Source organism: Mirounga leonina, unplaced genomic scaffold (assembly GCF_011800145.1).
Source record: "Mirounga leonina isolate KUSES-001 unplaced genomic scaffold, KU_Mleo_1.0 Mir_197, whole genome shotgun sequence".
NCBI classification, from domain to species: domain Eukaryota; kingdom Metazoa; phylum Chordata; class Mammalia; order Carnivora; family Phocidae; genus Mirounga; species Mirounga leonina.
In genome coordinates, this window is record NW_023270494.1 from 15,202,263 (window position 1) to 15,221,479 (window position 19,217).

The window sequence follows — 19,217 nt, forward strand, 5'->3', positions numbered from 1 at the left end:
GTCTGCCTTCGGCTCAGGTCATGATCCCAGGGTCCTGGGATCGAGCCCCGCATCAGATTCCCTGCTCTATGGGAAGCCTGCTTCTCCCTCTCCCACTCCCCCTGCTTGTGTTCCTTCTCTCGCTGTGTCTCTCTCTCTCTAATAAATAAATAAAATCTTTTTTAAAAAAATAAAAATAAAAACTTAAAACTTCAGCTCTGCAAAAGGCACATGTAATAAAGGGCCATTATCCAAAATACACAAACTCAACAACAAGAAGATGAAAAACACAGGTAAAACAAGGATAAAAGATCTGAACAGACAACTCACTAAAGAAGATATCTAGATGGCAAATAAGCACATGAAAAGCTGTTCAATATTATATGTTACCAGAGAATTACAAATTAAAACAACAATAAGATGCCCCTACATACCTACTAAAATAGTCGAAATCCCAAACACTGACAACAACAAATACTGACACGGATATAGAGCAATAGGAACTTTCATTCATTGCTGGTGGGAATGCAAAATGGTATAGCCACTTTGAAAGACAGTGTGGCAGTTTCTTACAAAACTAAACATACTCTTATCTTACAATTCAGCAATTGTGCTCCTTGGTATATACCCAAAAGAGTTGAAAATATATTCACACAAAAACCTGCACATGGATGTTTATAGCAGCTTTATCCATAATTGTCAAAACTTGGAAACAACCAAGATGTCCTTCAGTAGATGATGGTAAATAAACTGTGGCAGATCCAGGCAACAGAATATTATTCAGCACTAAAAAGAAAAGAGCTATCAAGCCATGAGAAGACACTGGGGAACCCCACATGCACACTACTAAGTGAAAGAAGCTAACTGGAAAATGGGACATACTATATAATTCCAATAGTATGACATTCTGGAAAAAACAAAACTGGAAACAGTAAAAAGATTAGTGGTTTCCAGGGATATTGGGCAGGGGGGATGAATAGGCAGAGCACAGAGGATTTTTAGGGCAGTGAAACTATGATATTATAATGGTAGACACATGTCAGTATATATCTGTCAAAACCCATAAAATGTACAACATCAAGAGTGAGCCCTACAGTAAACTATGGACTTTGGGCAACATGATATGTTAAGGTAGGGTCATCTATTACAAACAAATGTACCAGTCTGGAGAGGGATGCTGATAATAAGAGAGGCTACACACATGTGAGTCCAAGAGTCATCTGGGAACTCTTTGTACTTTCCACTCAGTTTTGCTATAAACCTAAAACTCCTCTAAAATATACAATCTATTTTTAGAAATTTTAAGTGCACAAACAAAACAAATTAACAAAAAGAATGCATAGAGTAGCTATCTGAGGACTGAAAATAAACAGTAGGAGGAGGACTGGGAAAGGAGCACAGAGTAAGCATTTCCACTGAAGTGGTGATGAGTTTACCATGTTTCTTCCTCAGATACTGCCTGACCTAGACACTTAAAACTCAGAAGTATATACCAGGTAAGAAAAAGCTCCAATAAAATCTCTCCCTTGTTGGTAAGGAGCAGGAAAGGGGGCCCTTACTGGTCTGAGAGACAAGGGAAATCTTTCCCCCCTTATCTTCTATACCAGTGTCCAGGCAATTCTATGTCAACAGCAACCCAGAGATGTACAGGTGACTGGGCAGGCACCTAACACTCTGGGAGAAGGAACCCTTTTCTCTGACTCCAAGAATTGTGATCCCACTAGTTTGTGGTAAATCCTCACTGCTTTCTTCCCTCTCTATGTCCTTTTATCTCTTGATCTAGATACAAACCATTACAGTCATTGAACGGCAGAATGGGAAAACTAGAGTCTGTTTTTTAGCAAGAGTGCTGGAAAAGGAGGGAGATGGAAATTGTTTACAAGACTGGGGTCAGAAGGGCTATCAAGAAAACAATCCCATCAAGTTGTATATGAACTTCTGGGTTCATCTCAGAACTCTGTGTGCATGGATCTGACCCTAAACAGCATACCACAGGCTTTGAGAACAGAGCAACAAGACGGACCACTACTTTGATCCCAGAATGGACACTGGGTCACATACATGAGACCCATCTCAATAGTACTGCAAATGCTTAGAAAACAGAGCTGACATTGGAACCACAGCCCTCAGAGGACGGGTAGGAACCTGTGTCCCGAACAAATTCTGCTCGACTGGCCACTGACCACACACAAAAAATCAACATTCTCCTTAGGATTTAAATAAAACCCACAGTCTCATATATAGTATTTAAAATGTTCAGAATACAATCCAAAATTATATGGCATATGAAGAAACAGGGAAATCTCAACATGAGAAAAAAAAAATCTGGTGGGTTAGATTAGATTAAATCAGATTAGATGACCTATTTGGGGGACACAGTCTTTCTACCCAGCCACTCTAACCTTGCCCAAAGGGCCCATTAACAAAGTGGCCATGGTAGCAGGGATGGAATTTATACATGGGCTCAGAGATATGGACTTCCACTCACCAAGGCCAATCTTACCATAGCCAGAGCTGAGTGTCCAACATGCCAATAGTCCATGCTTGCACTGGGGACGAGGTTGGTGGATGCCCCCAATATGGTACCATTCACGGGATGATCAGCCAGTTATCTCTCTACTCATTTCTAGCCCCAGGTAATTTCCTCTTTCTTCTTAACAAATCAACTATGAATTTAAAATAAATAGTCTTTATAGTATGAATGTTTTCAGGTAGTCTTAGTCTGCCCCCTTGTGGGAACCAGCTCTTTAATCTCTCACTAGGAAGAAGACTAATAAATCCAACCTGTACCTCAAAAAAACAAAAAATGTATTTATTCAGTAATAACTTTATCCCAGCCTTTACTAACAGGTCTCTTCTTCATCCTTTGTTATTCAACTTTGTATGGCCTTTAATTAAAGATTATGAGTTTTTCAGAGGTTTTATGATTTTTATCTCTTGCCAAAAAAGATGTTTGGAAAGATACCTTTTCCAACCTTTTTAGTTGTCATGCTTTTATTCCTGTTCTTTCATAAATATGGGTAAGCAAGGAGAGGTTTCTACAATGTTTCTAGTGTTAACTAGGCCAATTATCATAATGTAAGTAGGATACTTAGTATGTTCTGACACAAAATGTGCTTGGAGTTGCAAATTCCAAGAGTTTAAGAAGTTACTAGATAAATGATTATGAATCGCTTTGAAAATCTGAATCATATATGAGGAAATGGTGAAATAAATTATGGGTTGCTTATGCTATGAACCATTATACAGATTTTTTACAATTAGAACTTAAGTATGCTCCTGAGGGATGTTCATGCTATATTGTTAACTGTGGGATAATGAATTAAAATTGCATTTTATTTTTTAAAATCTTCAAACTAACACACACACACACACACACACACACATTTGCCAATATGAGCTCAGGGAAAAAATATGAAAGGATACAGACTGAATGTAGTTAATACTGGTTACTTTAGGGTAGTGGAAGGGAAAGAAGCCTTAATATGTTATTTTTAAATATCTACATTGTTGGTAAAAAGTAATCTTTTAATTAGTAAAATTATTATAACTCACATTTTAAAAAAGCATGACTAAAATATGTAAACACATTCTGACACATCCCTAGAAGCCCAAGATAATAAATTGTTGGCTAAAAGGCCAATTTCAAGTTTAATTCTATGAAAAATGAGTGTTATACAAAGAATGATCAACATCAAGTTAAATTTCAGAATTACAGGACTAGAAATAAAGGCACTTCAGAGGGATTTATCACTTAAGTTCAGATCCTTTCTTCCAGGTCTTATCCAACCGCCAACAAATTTGAATTTTAAATATCAGAACAGAAAGATTCTAAGTACATGCTACCAAAAAAGCTGATTTGAAATTTTTGGTGTAGATTAGTATAAAGCCTGAAATATTCTCCTACTGAAAATAATACCTACTTCACAGCATTATTCTGAGAATTAAATGAGGATTATGTAAAAGCACCTCGCCCAGAGCCTGGCACATATGTATAATTAATTTTTTTTTTTCAAAGCAACCTATGTTGAAAACTAAGTGATTTTTTTTATCACAATGATAAACTACTAAAACAATAAAAGGTTTTGTTCATTAGTGATCCACTATACCAGATATACTCTTACAATGATATAAAAATGAAACACTAAATACTGAAATAATTTTCCTTATCATTTTATATAATAAAATAGTTGGTTTAATAAAGAAATTTTTGTAACTTACCAGACTGAAAAATAATTTGTGTATGTTTTTAAGAGCACCAACATCTCATTTCTACTAAATATTTTACATATTAGCAAGGAAAGAAAAATAATCAGAACATGTCATATTTGACAATTTAGTGTATTATTACTCTAAATGTACCAGCATGTGCTAATCAAATAAAACTGGCTAGAGATAATGGGAATCATGCAAAGTCAAACACTGTACAGTTTCCCAGTTTTCCAGCAGGAGCTGATCATGAGCATTACTACACCAATACACATTTTGTATATCAGAGCCTAATACCTGCATAATGCTATCCTTGCAAAAGTAAATAAAAATTGGGTTTCAATCATATCACATTGGTTCATGCATTTATTTAATATCTAGAACCAAGTAAGTTCTGTTGATATATGGGTGACCTCTAATGAAAAATCATTTGCTTCAGAAAATGGAGCTAGTACACCAAAACCAATTCTGATAAAGTAAATGAAATATACAACTAGAATTCCTAGAATTGATGAGCTTCCTCGGTCAATTTGACGGCCTGACTGCAAGACAGCACTGTGCTAGATGCAAAGATCCTACTGTTAATGAACTCCTAAATTACCAGGAAAAATAGAGATTCAACAGACAAGACTAAATGCAATAAATAATATATCCCAATTATATATAATATGCTAGACTGGAAAGCAGAAAATAACCAACCAACCTCAGAAGTTTAACTGCCACAATCAGTTTTACAATCCTATCCCAAGAGCTTCATTTCACAAATGAATAGTCTGATAAACTACCTACATTCAACAACAAAAAAATTTTTTTAAGATTTATTTTTTTATTTATTTGAGAGAGAGAGTGAGCGAGAGAGCACAGGAGCAGGGGCAGGGGCAGAAGCACACTCCCGGGCTGAGCAGGGAGCCCGACTCGGGGCTCAATCACAGGACTGACCTGAGCTGAAGGCAGACACTTACCCGACTGAGGCACCCAGGCGCCCCTCAACAAAATTTCTTACACTGCTTTACTTCTTATGTTAAGTAAGAGAAGTGAATATTGGATCAATTATGTGTCCTGGGCACATCCATATACCTTCCCAAGCACCCTAAGTGCTACTTGTTCATTCTTTTATTCAACAAATACTGACAAATTCATACATGCAAGTGTTCTAGGGGGAAGAGTGGTGAACAAGATAGTCTCTGCTCAAATGAAACCTATTTTCTAGTAATTGAGAAAACAAAAAAAAACAAGTAAATGGATAAATAATTATTTTCAGGTAGTGATAAATACTATGAAGGTTAGGGTTGGGTATTTGGTAGAATGGTCACAGAAGGCCTCTTTGACTTAAGCAGAAATCTACAGCACTTTATTCAAGAAAGAGCAAGTATACAGGCCTGCAAAAGAAAACACTCTTAACATGTTTAAACAAAAAGGCCAGCAGAGAGGACACAAAGTAGAAAATGGAGGGAGTAGGAGGGCACAGAGTTGGAGTACTAGGAAAAGGGCAATTCAGGGAGGGTCCTGTAGGGAGTAATAAAGGCTGAAATTTATTCTGAATGTGATAGGAGGCTACTGAGGAGTTTTATTTCAAGTCTGGGAAATACATGATTTGATCTGTATTAATAGAGCACTGTATTAATAAAGAGCACTCTAGCTATCATATGGACAACAGACTGTAAGTTGGCAAGAATGTTAAGACACTATTATGGTAGTAAAGGAAAGAAATGAGGGTAGTTCAGACTAAAACGGCAACAACAGAGGTAGTGCGGAATGACAAAAAGTATTTTAAAAAGAAAAATTCTTAAAGCTTATAAAATAAAACAAAAAGCCAATAATAGAGGATAAATGTTAAAAAATCCATGGATGACAGCAACTAGATGCAATTGGAGTGAGGAAATTAGAGCCCAGAGCATGTGTAGGAGGATAACTGTGAAAGATGAGTGTTTCCAGGTCTGTTTCAAGCACAGAAGCAATAGATGCAAGGAGCAGGAAGTGCCCAGGGGCAGCAATCTGAATGAGAGGAGTAGGACTGGACTCACTGCATGGAGTCAGGCATCTCCCGTCTCCTACATTTTATAAGCAGAAGACATCATAGGTCTCTGCCCCAAGCCAGAGCAGGGAGTGTGGTTATGTTTGAGTCAGAATCCACTGTACCTGAGAGACAGATCAGAGGTCAAGCTAGCTAGTTAACACACAGGAGAGAGCTATCATGCCCAAACAGATAAGACATCTCACCAGACCCCTTACCTTACGGTCTGCTAGTATCATTGGAGAAGAGATACTAAATAGAAACTGAATCCACAAGCAGGCAGGGCAGGTTATCAGGCATTATACACCTACAGAGGCCTATCAGTTGTTTAAAGTTAGTGTTTGTTCTGAAAAGACTGCCATCTGTTCTGATAAGTTGATGTTCATGGCATATTAATTGTTTAATAATTTGAATATCACCCCTCCAGACAGGCAAACACAAAATACAATAAAATGGAAGCACTCTAGTTGTGGGTTAAGATGGAATAAGTACACTCCACCTTAACTGAATGTAACTAAAACCACTGAATGTAAATGGAAACCCTGGAAAGTAGAACAGCAGTCTGAAGACTGAAAAATAAATGGTAGCAGGCAAACTCTGGAAGGAAAGCAAAATTTGAAGGACAACCAATCTGGAGGACAACGAATTCAGTGGCGCATTTCCTACTGTTTTTTATGTCCCCAAACTCCCAGCCTGAACTCAAAGGAAACCCAAATCCTGGAACAGCAGAGCAGGGATGAAAAGAAAGATGCGAAACAAGTCTTCTCTACCTGGTTAGGCAGAATGAATGAAGGATGTGAGGGTGGCTCCATATGGGACTGAGGGAAAATCCCCTGGCTTTTTTTTTTCTTTTTACCTTTTTCTTCCAGCTCTGCCCCCAAGGCAAACCTATTTCACTATCAGCAGCTCTCACTGAGAGGATACTTAAATCTCTGAGGGAGGGGAATCCTTTTGACCAGAAGAACAGAAGTATAAGGAGTATGATATAATTGAAAAGAGAAATAGATAAATCCATACTTATAACTTGAGATTTCAATATTCCTCTCCTAGTACCTGAAAGGATGAGCAGACAGAAAATCATCAAAAGTAGAGAAGACCTGAACAACACTATCAATCAACTTGACCAGACTGATATTTATGGAACCTTCCACCCAAAAAGAGCAAAATACACATTCTTTTTAAGTGCATACTGAACATAAGATAGATCATTTCCTGGAGCACAAAACAAGTTTCAATAAAAAGTGATTCAACTCAAAAAAAGTGTTCTCTGACAACAACGAAATAAAATTAGAAATCAATATAAGATATATGAAAAATTTGCAAATATTTGGAAACTATATCAACACACTTCTAAATAACACATGGATTAAAGAAGAAATCACAAGGGGAAATCAGACAGTATTTCGAACTAAATGAAATCATATTCATCAAATTCTGTGAAATGAAGCTAAAGCGGTACATTGAGGGAAATTTTATAGCACTAAAATTCCTATACATAAAAGAAAGTTCCAATCAATGACCTTAGCTTCTACCATAAGAAACTAGAAGAGGAAAATGAAATTAAACCCAAAGCAGAAAGAAGAAAGGAAATAATAAAGAGTAAAGCAGAAATCAATGAAATATAGAACAGGAAAGCAGCAGAGAAAATAAATGAAAACTGAAACTGATTCTTTGAGATCAATAAAATTGATATATTTCTTCCCAGAATGATCAGTTCAAAGAGAAAGAATACCCAAATTACCAATATCAGGAATGAAAGAGGTGACATCACTGAAGATCTACAGATTTTAAAAGGTTACTCAAGAAAAGATAATTCAAATAGTCATATTTTATTCAAGAAATTTAATCTGTATCTTAAAACTTTCTCATAAAGAAGATTCCAGGCCCAGGGACGCCTGGGTGGCTCAGTCGGTTAAGCGTCTGCCTTCGGCTCAGGTCATGATCCCAGGGTCCTGGGATCAAGTCCCGCATCGGGCTCCCTGCTCCACGGGGAGCCTGCTTCTCCCTCTGCCTCTGTCTCTCTCTCTCTGTCTCTCATGAATAAATAAATAAAATCTTTAAAAAAAAAAAAAAAAGAAGAAGATTCCAGGCCCAGATGGCTCCTCTGAGAAATTCTATCAAACATTTAAGGATGAAATAATACTAGTTCTACACAAAACATTCCAGGAAAATTGAAGTAGAGGAAATACATCTCAACTTTCAACTTATTCTAGGAAGCCAGCATTACTCTGGTACCAAAATCAGACAAAGACATTGTAAGGCAAGAAAACTAAAGGTCAATATCCCACTTGAACATAGATGCAAAAATAATAAAAATTATTTTAGCAAATCAAATCTATCCACTATACAAAAAGAAGCCACATACACCAGATTTGCTCACCGGGCTTCAGAGTACTGCTTCCCAACCATAATGGTCCAAATCAAATAATGGAAATACTGGTACCACACTGGAGTAAAGTGATAAGACAGGCATAGACATCAGTTACCCCAAACCCTGCCCCAAGGACTGAGGACTTATTCTGAAGAATATCTCCTTTCCTACACATTATTTGTTTTCCCTTGAATTTAGGACTTTTTTTTTTTTTACTTATTATTTTATGTATTTATCACCAATTCAACCCTAAACCTTTTGCCAGTTGTTTAAAATTTTTCTGAAGATAATTAAATGCATCAGGTTTCTACCAATCTCATTTTCGTGAGACAACTCTTCTGGAGGCTTCTAACCTACTCCAGTCTTGTTTGGTTTTCCTCTCTCCCTGTCTTCTCATTGTCATCTTAAAGATTTCTTTACCTTTCTCCTTTGTTGAACTTCCTATTTCCTGTAACCCATTTCTTCCTTTTATTTGTATGACTTTCTCATTTTGATGCATCATATCCGAAAAATTCCTAAGAAAGGGTACGAGGCAGGCAAAAAAAAAAAAAAAAAAGCCCCAAACCAAAAACTTACATGTCTTAAAAGACTGTATTAGTTTCTTTTATTTCCCAAAGGATGTTAATAATGGTTCTATTATTATTCTCTGCAAAATTTCTCCAAGTTCTCTCCAAGTTGCTTTATTCTACTTATTTTAATCTCTATCTTTCATACATTAGAGGGTTTCCTCAAATATCTAAAGTAACCCTTGGTTACTTGCTAATATTTAAGAGAAGAGGACTAAAAGGCTGATTGAGAGCTTTGATACATAGAGCGATCTAGCTGGGCTGTTTTTTTAAGGAATCTCTGATGGCTACATTTTGTGTCTTTCTTTTTAGTCAGATTCTTCAGAAAAGACTATGCCAACCTCCTGCCTGAAATACGAAAGCCTACCTGCCAGTATCCTAGTACCAATAGGATAAAGACAACTGGAGTCCAACTGTCCTATTTTCAGTATAGGACTGCCCTGAACTATGCCTGGTAGGTTCTAGAATCTCTATTTTATTACAAAGAATAAATTTCTGGGTTTTGCCAAGGGTAAGAGTGGGGAGTTGGGCCCTTGCCCAGCTGACTGGTTAGCTAATTTTGAGGAAGAGGTCTCAGGAATCAAATGCTTCTTCAACTGACTTTCAGCTAATCTTCCTTTCATCTCCATGTCTACATGCCACCATTCTTGAGTTTTTTGAAGCTTCTGGAGGTTGTTTTCTTGATTTTCTCTGCTACTGAGCTTAGGGTTCAGTTTTTAATTATTCATATACTCTCCAGTTTCTAAAACTGTGTTGATGTTGGCTTTTCTCCAATCCCCCTCTACCGACTGTTTAGCAGGTTTCGGCAAGGAGCAAAAGTAGAAGTGCATGTTTATCCCATCTCTTTACTCCTGATAATACTGATGCTCATTCAGCTCATTATAGATGGCTTTGTAATTTTTATTTCTGTCTTCTGAATAAAGAGATACTACAAACAAAATCTCAGAGAAGGTAAGAAACACGCTTTAACTATTAGTTAACTCTGATGATGATGCAATTCCTGGTAATTTCTAATTGAGATCAGGTAGTTGTGTTCAAGGTCATGGAGATCACTGATTTTGCTGTTATTAGGTTCAGCTTTTGTCTTTGTTGTTTTCTTAAAGATTTTATTTATTTATTTGAGCGAGAGAATGAGCACAAACGGGGAGGGGCAGAGAGAGAGGGAGAATCAGGCTCCCAGCTGAGCAGAAAGCCGGATGCAGGGCTCAATCCCAGGACCTCAGGATCATGACCTGAGCCAAAGGCAGACACTTAACTGACTGAGTCACCCAGGTGCCCCTCAGCTTTTGTTATTAAAACTCAACTACACTCAGTGATTTGAAAAATATTTTAACTGACACAGCCCAAGGGGCATAAGATAAATGAATAATCTCCCATATCTATATCTGTGACATTTAATACAAATTATTATATTTAATAAAAATTAGTATAAATTTTTCTATTAAATTCTACTAATTTTATCTTTAGGGTCTTTCATACATGTGTTCATTTTCTTTCTCCCCCCCACCAAGGTTTATTAATAGAGATATTATTGACATATATGACATTATGAAAGTTTAAGGTGTACAATGTGTTGATTTGATATACTTATATACTGTAATTCATCTTAAGTTCTTCTTTCATATAAAAATATGTTTAAGGGGAAAAAAGAAAAATTAGACAAATTCCTGATATACCATGCATATTATTTAAGAATGAATAACTACTAGTATAAGTTAAAATTTCCAAATCAACCTGCATATATTATTCCTCTTTTTATTCTGCAACAAATAATTTTATAAAAACAGTACAACTCTAAAACTTGGGAAGAGCAAACTTGGAGAAAAAAGGTAATAGGATTATGGAATAAACGAACCAGGAGATTTTACAGGATAAGAAAAACACCATATATTTGTAAATCAAAGCTTTATTTATAAGTAAACATTCTCTAAGAATCATACATCAGTCAAAATGACTGCCTGAAATTTTGTAATATATTCATCAATTTGGGTTCTCAATTCCATTCTCTTAGAGATCATTTCATTCATTCAGCAATACTTATTTGTAACTACTATGTGCCTGGTACACTGGAAATACAGTAATAGAACAGACAAAAATCTCTATAATCATGAAACATTCATTCTAGTTTGGGACAGAGAAAATAAAATAAATACAAAGGTGATAAGTACTATGAAGAAAAAGGAATGTGGAGGCACTAGTCATACAATTTTAAATAAGTTAATTAGGGAAGGCCTATCTGAAGATTTCACTGATACAGGATGTTTTTTACCTAGTTTGGAAGTTGTCACTTCAAAAAACCAGTCTACAGCATATAATAAATTTTCAACAGGAAAGGAAAATAATTAGTAAGATCCTAATTTAAAATAGCAATTATAAACAAAAACCATTTCTTCTGAGAGAGATAAGGCAACAAATACTGTACTGATTAAATTTTAAAAAGCCAGTGTGCTAATACAAATGTTACTGTTAAAAATTTACTTTAGGTGATATTCCAAAAGTGATATCCAGATATATATCACAATGCTCCAAAATTACTTAAAATCTTATTAAGGTATTACCATTTAAAAAAATGACATGAGAAAATTTTTCATTTTATCTTGAATAAATGATATCATAGAACTTTTAGATTACAACATTTAAAGCTCTAAAGGAGAAACTAGAATATTTAAACTAGACCCAGAGAAAACCCCAAACCTCAGAGTTAGTACTAGAAAGGAATAGCTGATATCTTTTCAATTTAATAATAAATTTAATGAAAGCTTACCTTGCCCAGAGCGGCTTTGGCGAGAGTCTACACTTGACTGTCTTCGATCCGGTGGTTCCTCGCTCCCTCCATCTATATAAAAGTAGAAAGGGCATAAGCAAATAGATAATGGAATTGATGTAATATCTTCTACGGTGCCATCTGCATCTTAAAACTACAATATCTAGGGGCACTTGGCTCAGTCGGTTATGTGTCCAACTCCTGATTTCAGCTAAGGTCATGATCTCAGGGTTGCAGGATTGTGAGATCAAACCCAGCATCGGGTTCTGTGCTTAGCGGGGTGTCTGCTTAGATTCTCTCTCTCCCTCTCCCTCTGCCCCTCCGACCCCATACACACTCTCTCTCCCCTTCTCTCTAAAATAAATAAATAAATCTTTTTAAAAAACTATACTATCTAGCATTTGTTCTCATTTCTTATAATCTCAATCATTGAAATATTTGAGGACTTTTTCCTATATAAATCAAAGGTTATTACCCGTATTTTTGTGAGGACAGTTTACACTCTCCTCTGGAAGTGTAAAGAAAGTCAAGCAGTTCTTTCCCTATCCCCATACATATACATTCTACTTCACATGTAATGAATAATGTTAACAACTCTGAAGTTCACTCACAGATCCCAGTATCGAAGCCTTGATTTAAAGATTTAAAGCAATGTCTAAATTAATTACAGCTGCTTATTTGTTTAAAGTATGTCAAATAATCCTTTGGGCTATATGTTTTACTAATAAAAATTACATTTATACGTCTCATGAGATATAATAAGAAAATCATATAATACATGAAAGAGTAATATAAATCAGAATTAGAAAAACTCAGAAATGAGGAAACAGAAACCAAGAAAGAACTAGAAATAAAACAAAAATAATTTCAGTACTGAAGACTGAACTATAAGAAAACAAACATAAATAAACATAACAAAAGATCTTAAAAGAAAAGAAAGTTGGGGCACCTGGGTGGCTGTTGGTTGAGCGCTGACTCTTGATTTCAGTTCAGGTCATGATCTCAGGGTCCTGGGATCAAGCCCAGTGGGGAGTCTGCTCTCCCTGGTCATGAGATCACAATGATGTTTTGTTTTTTTTTTTAAGATTTTATTTATTTATTCATGAGAGAGAGAGAGAGGCAGAGGGAGAAGCAGGCTCCCAAGGAGCAGGGAGCCCGATGTGGGACTCGATCCCAGGACCCTGAGATCATGACCTGAGCCGAAGGCAGACGCTTAACCATCTGAGCCACCCAGGTGCCCCACAATGATGTTTAAAAAACAACACTACACTAAACTAGTCACCTTCTGAGGATGACAGGAATCCAGTTCATTATCTTGAAATCTGGGGAAAAGGAAAGAACTATGCAATTCATCCTACATTTCCTATATAAATTGTACTGGTACCCAAAGAGTATATAAGAGAGATCTTCTATAAAATCATTCCAGATAATAAATGGGAACCAAAAGAAAAAATCAGAATATCACCATTTCATAATGAATTAATAGCTCCAGAGGCACTGAGCATCAATGACTAATAACATTAAAAAAGAGTAAAAACCAGACATTATATGCCTCTTGGTGATAGGAGCACAACCATAGTTTTCGATCAAACCTGAGTCTGGTCAAACCTCTGAATCTAGCTGTCAATATTCAGGAAAAACAAAAGACAGAAGAAAATGTTGAATTGTTCCTGGGCACACAATCAACAAAATTCAGACTGTGGGAAATTATATAGGTCAAATAACTTAGGTCTTTCAACAGATTAAACAAAAGAAAAAGATAAAGTATTATGCAGTCCTAAATTATTGTGGAATAAACATTCATTTTTTTAAAAATTTTTATTTATTTATTTGACACAGAGAGAAAGTACAAGCAGGGGGAGAGGGAGGCAGAGGAAGAGGGAGAAGGAGGCTCCCTGCTGAGCAGGGAGCCCAATGCAGGACTCCATCCCAGCACCCTGGAATCATGACCTGAGCCGAAGGCAGCTGCTTAACCGACTGAGCCACCCAGGCGCCCCACATGGATTTTATCAAAATACAAAACTATACCAGAAATTTATGGCATCTTAAATAGATGTATAAATACAGTACTAGTCAATTTTTCATCCTAGTAATTATTTAATTTTTTTATGCAAGTATCTTTCTTCTCCTTTACTTGTAAATCAATTACAATAAGTAACATTCATATTCAGGCGGGTCTTAAATTTTCATTTTTCTGATTTTTCTATGTGGATAAAATTTTATATATATAATTTGTTTTAACATCAAAACATGCTCTTAGGGGCGCCTGGGTGGCTCAGTCGTTAAACGTCTGCCTTCGGCTCAGGTCATGATCCCAGGGTCCTGGGACAGAGCCCCGCATCGGGCTCTCTGCTGGGCGGGAAGCCTGCTTTTCCCTCTCCCACTCCCCCTGCTTGTGTTCCCTCTCTCGCTCTCTCTGTCAAATAAATAAATTAAAAAAAAAAATCTTTAAAAAAAACCAAACACGCTCTTAAAGTATGTGAGAAGTAATATGAATAAAATATAGACATTACCCCTCATCAGCGCTGTCTTCCTAAACAATAAGAGGCAAAAAATAAAAAAAAACTAGGCTTCAAATAGTATTAAATTCGCATCATCTGTGGAATGTTAGGATATCAATAAAACAACCCACTGGAAAAATATAGGCAAGAAATGGCTTGAGAAATAGTTTTGAGTCAGCAAGCCAGTGAATAATAAGACAAAAAAATCAATTTTGATATCTAAAATGTTTTAACTGCCTAAATTTTCAAAATTAAATCAAAAATACATTGCAGTAAATTTGAGCAATTCACTCCTCTAAGACTGAAACCCTATAACCAACCACGTCTTACTCCAGTGTAGACCGAGCATAAGAATTGAGATTAACTCTCAGGTAAAAGTAAAGATTTTTTAAGAAGAATAAACTCACCACTTCCCCAAGATGATGTAGGAAAAAATTTCAACCTCTTTAAAACTGTTTGTGGTGTGCTTATGGAACCAGTAATCCATTATCCAAAATAACAAGACTACAATGACATACAGTACTTTAAATATTTTTGCTTTGCTTAACACACAATTCCTTCAGTACAGATAAGACCTCCCACGCGGGACACTTACATCTACATTTATGGACAAAACAGAAGACCTTCAGTCTTCAAGCAAGTCAAGTTATTTGCATAAGACTGATTACCTCACCCCAGAGTGTAGAAGGTAGGACTGGGCTGCGTCTATGAAGTAAGAATTTACTCATCAAACTTGAGTTAAAGACTTACTTCAGATATACTGTGAACTTTGCAGAGGAAAAACCCCGTTTTAACAGATACAGAAATAAAAAGACCTGACTGTTCAACTCAAGTGCTAGCTTTTAAAACCAGAGCTTAGGTTTCCTGGATTTGAGATAATCAGCAGAGAACATTTGTTTTTTTATCTGCACACTGAGTTAAATCCAGCAAGTAATATAAAACAATATACTTTTAATACTGAGAAACATGAATAGATTTCCAATTCCCATTATTTCAAAGGGGAAAAATGTCACTGGAGAATTTATCTCAAAGGGTAAATAGCTTTCAATTGAGGTGTATTAAAGCACTAAAATAGGCCTGGTAAAGAAATACCAACCATATAGGGATATTCAGTATGTAGTGGTTTCTATGAAGGAACTTAAGTTAGAGAAAGTCTAATAAGAAAGTGCCTGAACAATTCCAAGAAAAATATTTTCTTTCCTGTAAGAAGGGGATACTTCAAATGATTCTTCTTTTCAACCCAGGATCAAAATATTAGAGTTGAAAAATTAACAATTTAAGTAACCTTGAATTTGGTAAGCCAAGCTCATCTTTAGTGTTCTCAGCTAAATATGGTGCTACAATCAATAACAGATTAGCTTTTATGAATAAAAATTCTGAGGTTGGTTGTTTTCAATCCTTCTTTGGTAACTTAAATATACGACCCTAATAGAAGGCATGGGGGGGGGGTATTAAAACTGAATAAAATACAATAAAAATAGATTAAAGTTTTACTATTCAAGTATAAACTCTGGTCCTTTTTACTAATCAGGCATGAATCTGTAAGAACTGTATACATTTAATGCCAACAAAGGCAGACATGAACTGAAAGGTATGAATGGAATTTTTTTAAAGTGTAAAAGGAAGGACCAGGAACATAAGCTAGATTTATTTATTAGCCAAATGTCACTTATGAATAGGTACATCGATAAGATGCGCCCTGGTTACATAAGCACTTCCATAACCAGAAAAGATGAAAAGCAGCTCATCTGTTTGGAGTAGAAAAGAGAAAAAGGAACCACAATTTATTTGTTCCATTACCTATTCTCTGCTGGGTGCAGTACCAGAAAGATCTTTACAACATTATCTCATTCAATACTAATAACAATTCTATGAAACAAGTATTATGCCCATTTTAAATGTAAGACTGAGATTCAGGGAAGTAAAGTGACTTCCCCCAAATCACACTGCAATCCTAAAATTCAAATCATCTGGTTTCAAAAATCTCCACTGCTCTCTTCTATAACGAAGAAGTCATTAAGGTGGTGGGGGGGGGTCATGAAGGGGAAAGAGACCAGAAGTGGACAGAAATCAATTCAGAGGCTACTGCAAAAATCCAGAAGAAGAATGAACACTTGGACGAAGGGCGCAGTGGAGGTAGGAGAAGAGATCAGATTCTGGATACATTTTGAAGGTACAGCAGAATCTGCTGTCAGAAGAGAAAAATAAAGAAATAATCAAGGGTAATTCTAATATTTTGGGCCCAAACAATGGATCTGCAATTTACTGAGATACGAAAGACTGTGAAAGAATAGGTTTGAGGATGAGGAGAGCATTTGGAGCTCAGCTATGGACATACTAAGCTTAAGGTACAACCAGTGGAGCTAAGTAAGAATAGTTTTTACAGTTTTTATATTTTTAAATGACTGAAAATTAAAAGTAATATTTTATGACATTAAAAGTATTTGAAATGCAAATTTGAATATCCACAAAGTTTTCTTAGCACAGTCATGATCACTCATTGATATACAGTTGATGACTGCTTTTACACTACAATGACAGTTCAGTAGTTGCAAACTCTATGACCTACGACACCTAACATATTTACTATCTAGCCCTTTACAGAAAAAGTTTGCTAACCCCTAGTATAAGCAATTCTGAGACAAATATTCTATTACCTGCAACCATTCCCCTATACTTGGGCAGCACCAAACTACTTGATGATACTCAAAGAGGAAATGCATTGTAAGGCTTCCATCAACTTATTCACACTTTCTCCTCTACATAAAATGCAGTTGCCTCTACTTAACAATATAAGGAAATTGTATCCAACACATATTAATGGGGCTTAGTGTCTAGCACAACTAAGCTGGACTCAATCTTTGAACTACTATTATTTATATGACCTTAGGAAATTTAATTAACTTCTCTGAACCTCAATTTCTTTATCTGTGAAGCTGATATTAGTAATACCTATGGAGTTGTGGTGAAAAACAAATGTAGTAATGTATATAAAACACAGCAGGGGGTACCTGGGTGGCTCAGTTGGTTAAGCGACTGACTTCGGCTCAGGTCATGATCCTGGAACCTCTGGATTGAGTCCCGCATCGGGCTCCCTGCTCGGCAGGGAGTCTGCTTCTCCCTCTAACCCTCCCCCCTCTCATGTACTCTCTCTCTCATTCTCGCTCTCTCAAATAAATAAATAAATCTTTAAAAAAAAAAAAAAACACAGCATGCCGTCTGGCACCAAGTAAACACTTATTAAATGATAATTGGAATCTTCATCTATCATCGTCATGATCAATAACAACATCCTTTCACCAAAAGATGGCTTATCTTTTATATTCCTTATCTTCTCTGTAAGATTTTCAGGAGACTCCCATTAAGAATTAATTGTTCCCTCTTCTACATCCAAATGGCCAAAAGACACATGAAAAAGTGCTCAACATCGCTAGGCATCAGGGAAATCCAAATCAAAACCTCAATGAGATACCACCTCACATCAGTCAGAATGGCTAAAATTAACAAGTCAGGAAACGACAGATGTTGGCGGGGATGCGGAGAAAGGGGAACCCTCCTACACTGTTGGTGGGAATGCAAGCTGGTGCAGCCACTCTGGAAAACAGTATGGAGGTTCCTCAAAAAGTTGAAAATAGAGCTACCATATGATCCAGCAATTGCACTACTGGGTATTTACCCCAAAGAGACAAAAGTAGGGATCCAAAAGGGTACGTGCACCCCGATGTTTATAGCAGCAATGTTCACAATGGCCAAACTGTGGAAAGAGCCAAGATGTCCATAGACAGATGAATGGATAAAGAAGATGTGGTATATATATACAGTGGAATACTATGCAGCCATCAAAAGGAATGAGATCTTGCCATTTGCAACAATGTGGATAGAACTGGAGGGTGTTATGCTGAGCAAAATAAGTCAATCAGAGAAAGACATGTATCATATGACCTCACTGATATGAGGAATTCTTAATCTCAGGAAACAAACTGAGGATTGCTGGAGTGGTCGGGGGTGGGAGGGATGGGGTGGCTGGGTGATAGACATTGGGAGGGTATATGTTATGGTGAGCGCTGTGAATTGTGCAAGACTGTTGAATCACAGATCTGTACCTCTGAAACAAATAATGCAATATATGTTAAGAAAAAAAAAAGAAGATAGCAGGAGGGGAAGAATGAAGGGGGGGAAATCGGAGAGGTAGACGAACCATGAGAGACGATGGACTCTGAAAAACAAACTGAGGGTTCTAGAGGGGAGGGGGGTGGGAGGATGCGTTAGCCTGGTGGTGGGTATTGAGGAGGGCACATTCTGCATGGAGCACTGGGTGTTATGCACAAACAATGAATCATGGAACACTACACCTAAAACTAATGATGTAATGTATGGGGATTAACATAAGAATAAAAAAAATTTTTTTTTAAATTGTTCCCTCTTCTGTGCTTCTATAGCACACTACACAGAGCTGTTTTATAGCACTGACACATTGCATAATGATTAATTATTTACATGACTATCTTTGGACTAAAGTTCAGTGTGCCTTTGAAAGCCTTTTTCATCTTGATATTTTCAGTGCCAACTTAGGATCTAGGATGGCATGGGTATTCTCAAAAAAAAAAATTTGTTGAATTAATTTTGTCAAGGGCCAGATCTAAAATTAATGCATTCATAAAACCAAACCAAGTTCAAGGAAAAAATAAGTGGTACTGATGAGGTTTGAGACACAGTTTAAGAAGTTCTATGTTGGGCGCCTGGGTGGCTCAGTCGTTAAGCGGCTGCCTTCGGCTCAGGTCATGATCCCAGGGCCCTGGGATCGAGCCCTGCA

General features: G+C 36.6%; 1 protein-coding gene across 1 annotated transcript in view; it reads right to left on the reverse strand.

The window, feature by feature from the left end:
- TANC2 (tetratricopeptide repeat, ankyrin repeat and coiled-coil containing 2) overlaps positions 1-19,217 on the reverse strand; it is a 362,442-nt gene that overhangs the window by 244,289 nt on the left and 98,936 nt on the right. The window contains exon 3 of the mRNA XM_035026328.1: positions 11,904-11,975. Coding sequence (XP_034882219.1) covers positions 11,904-11,975 — 72 coding nt within the window. The remainder of the gene's footprint in view (positions 1-11,903; positions 11,976-19,217) is intronic.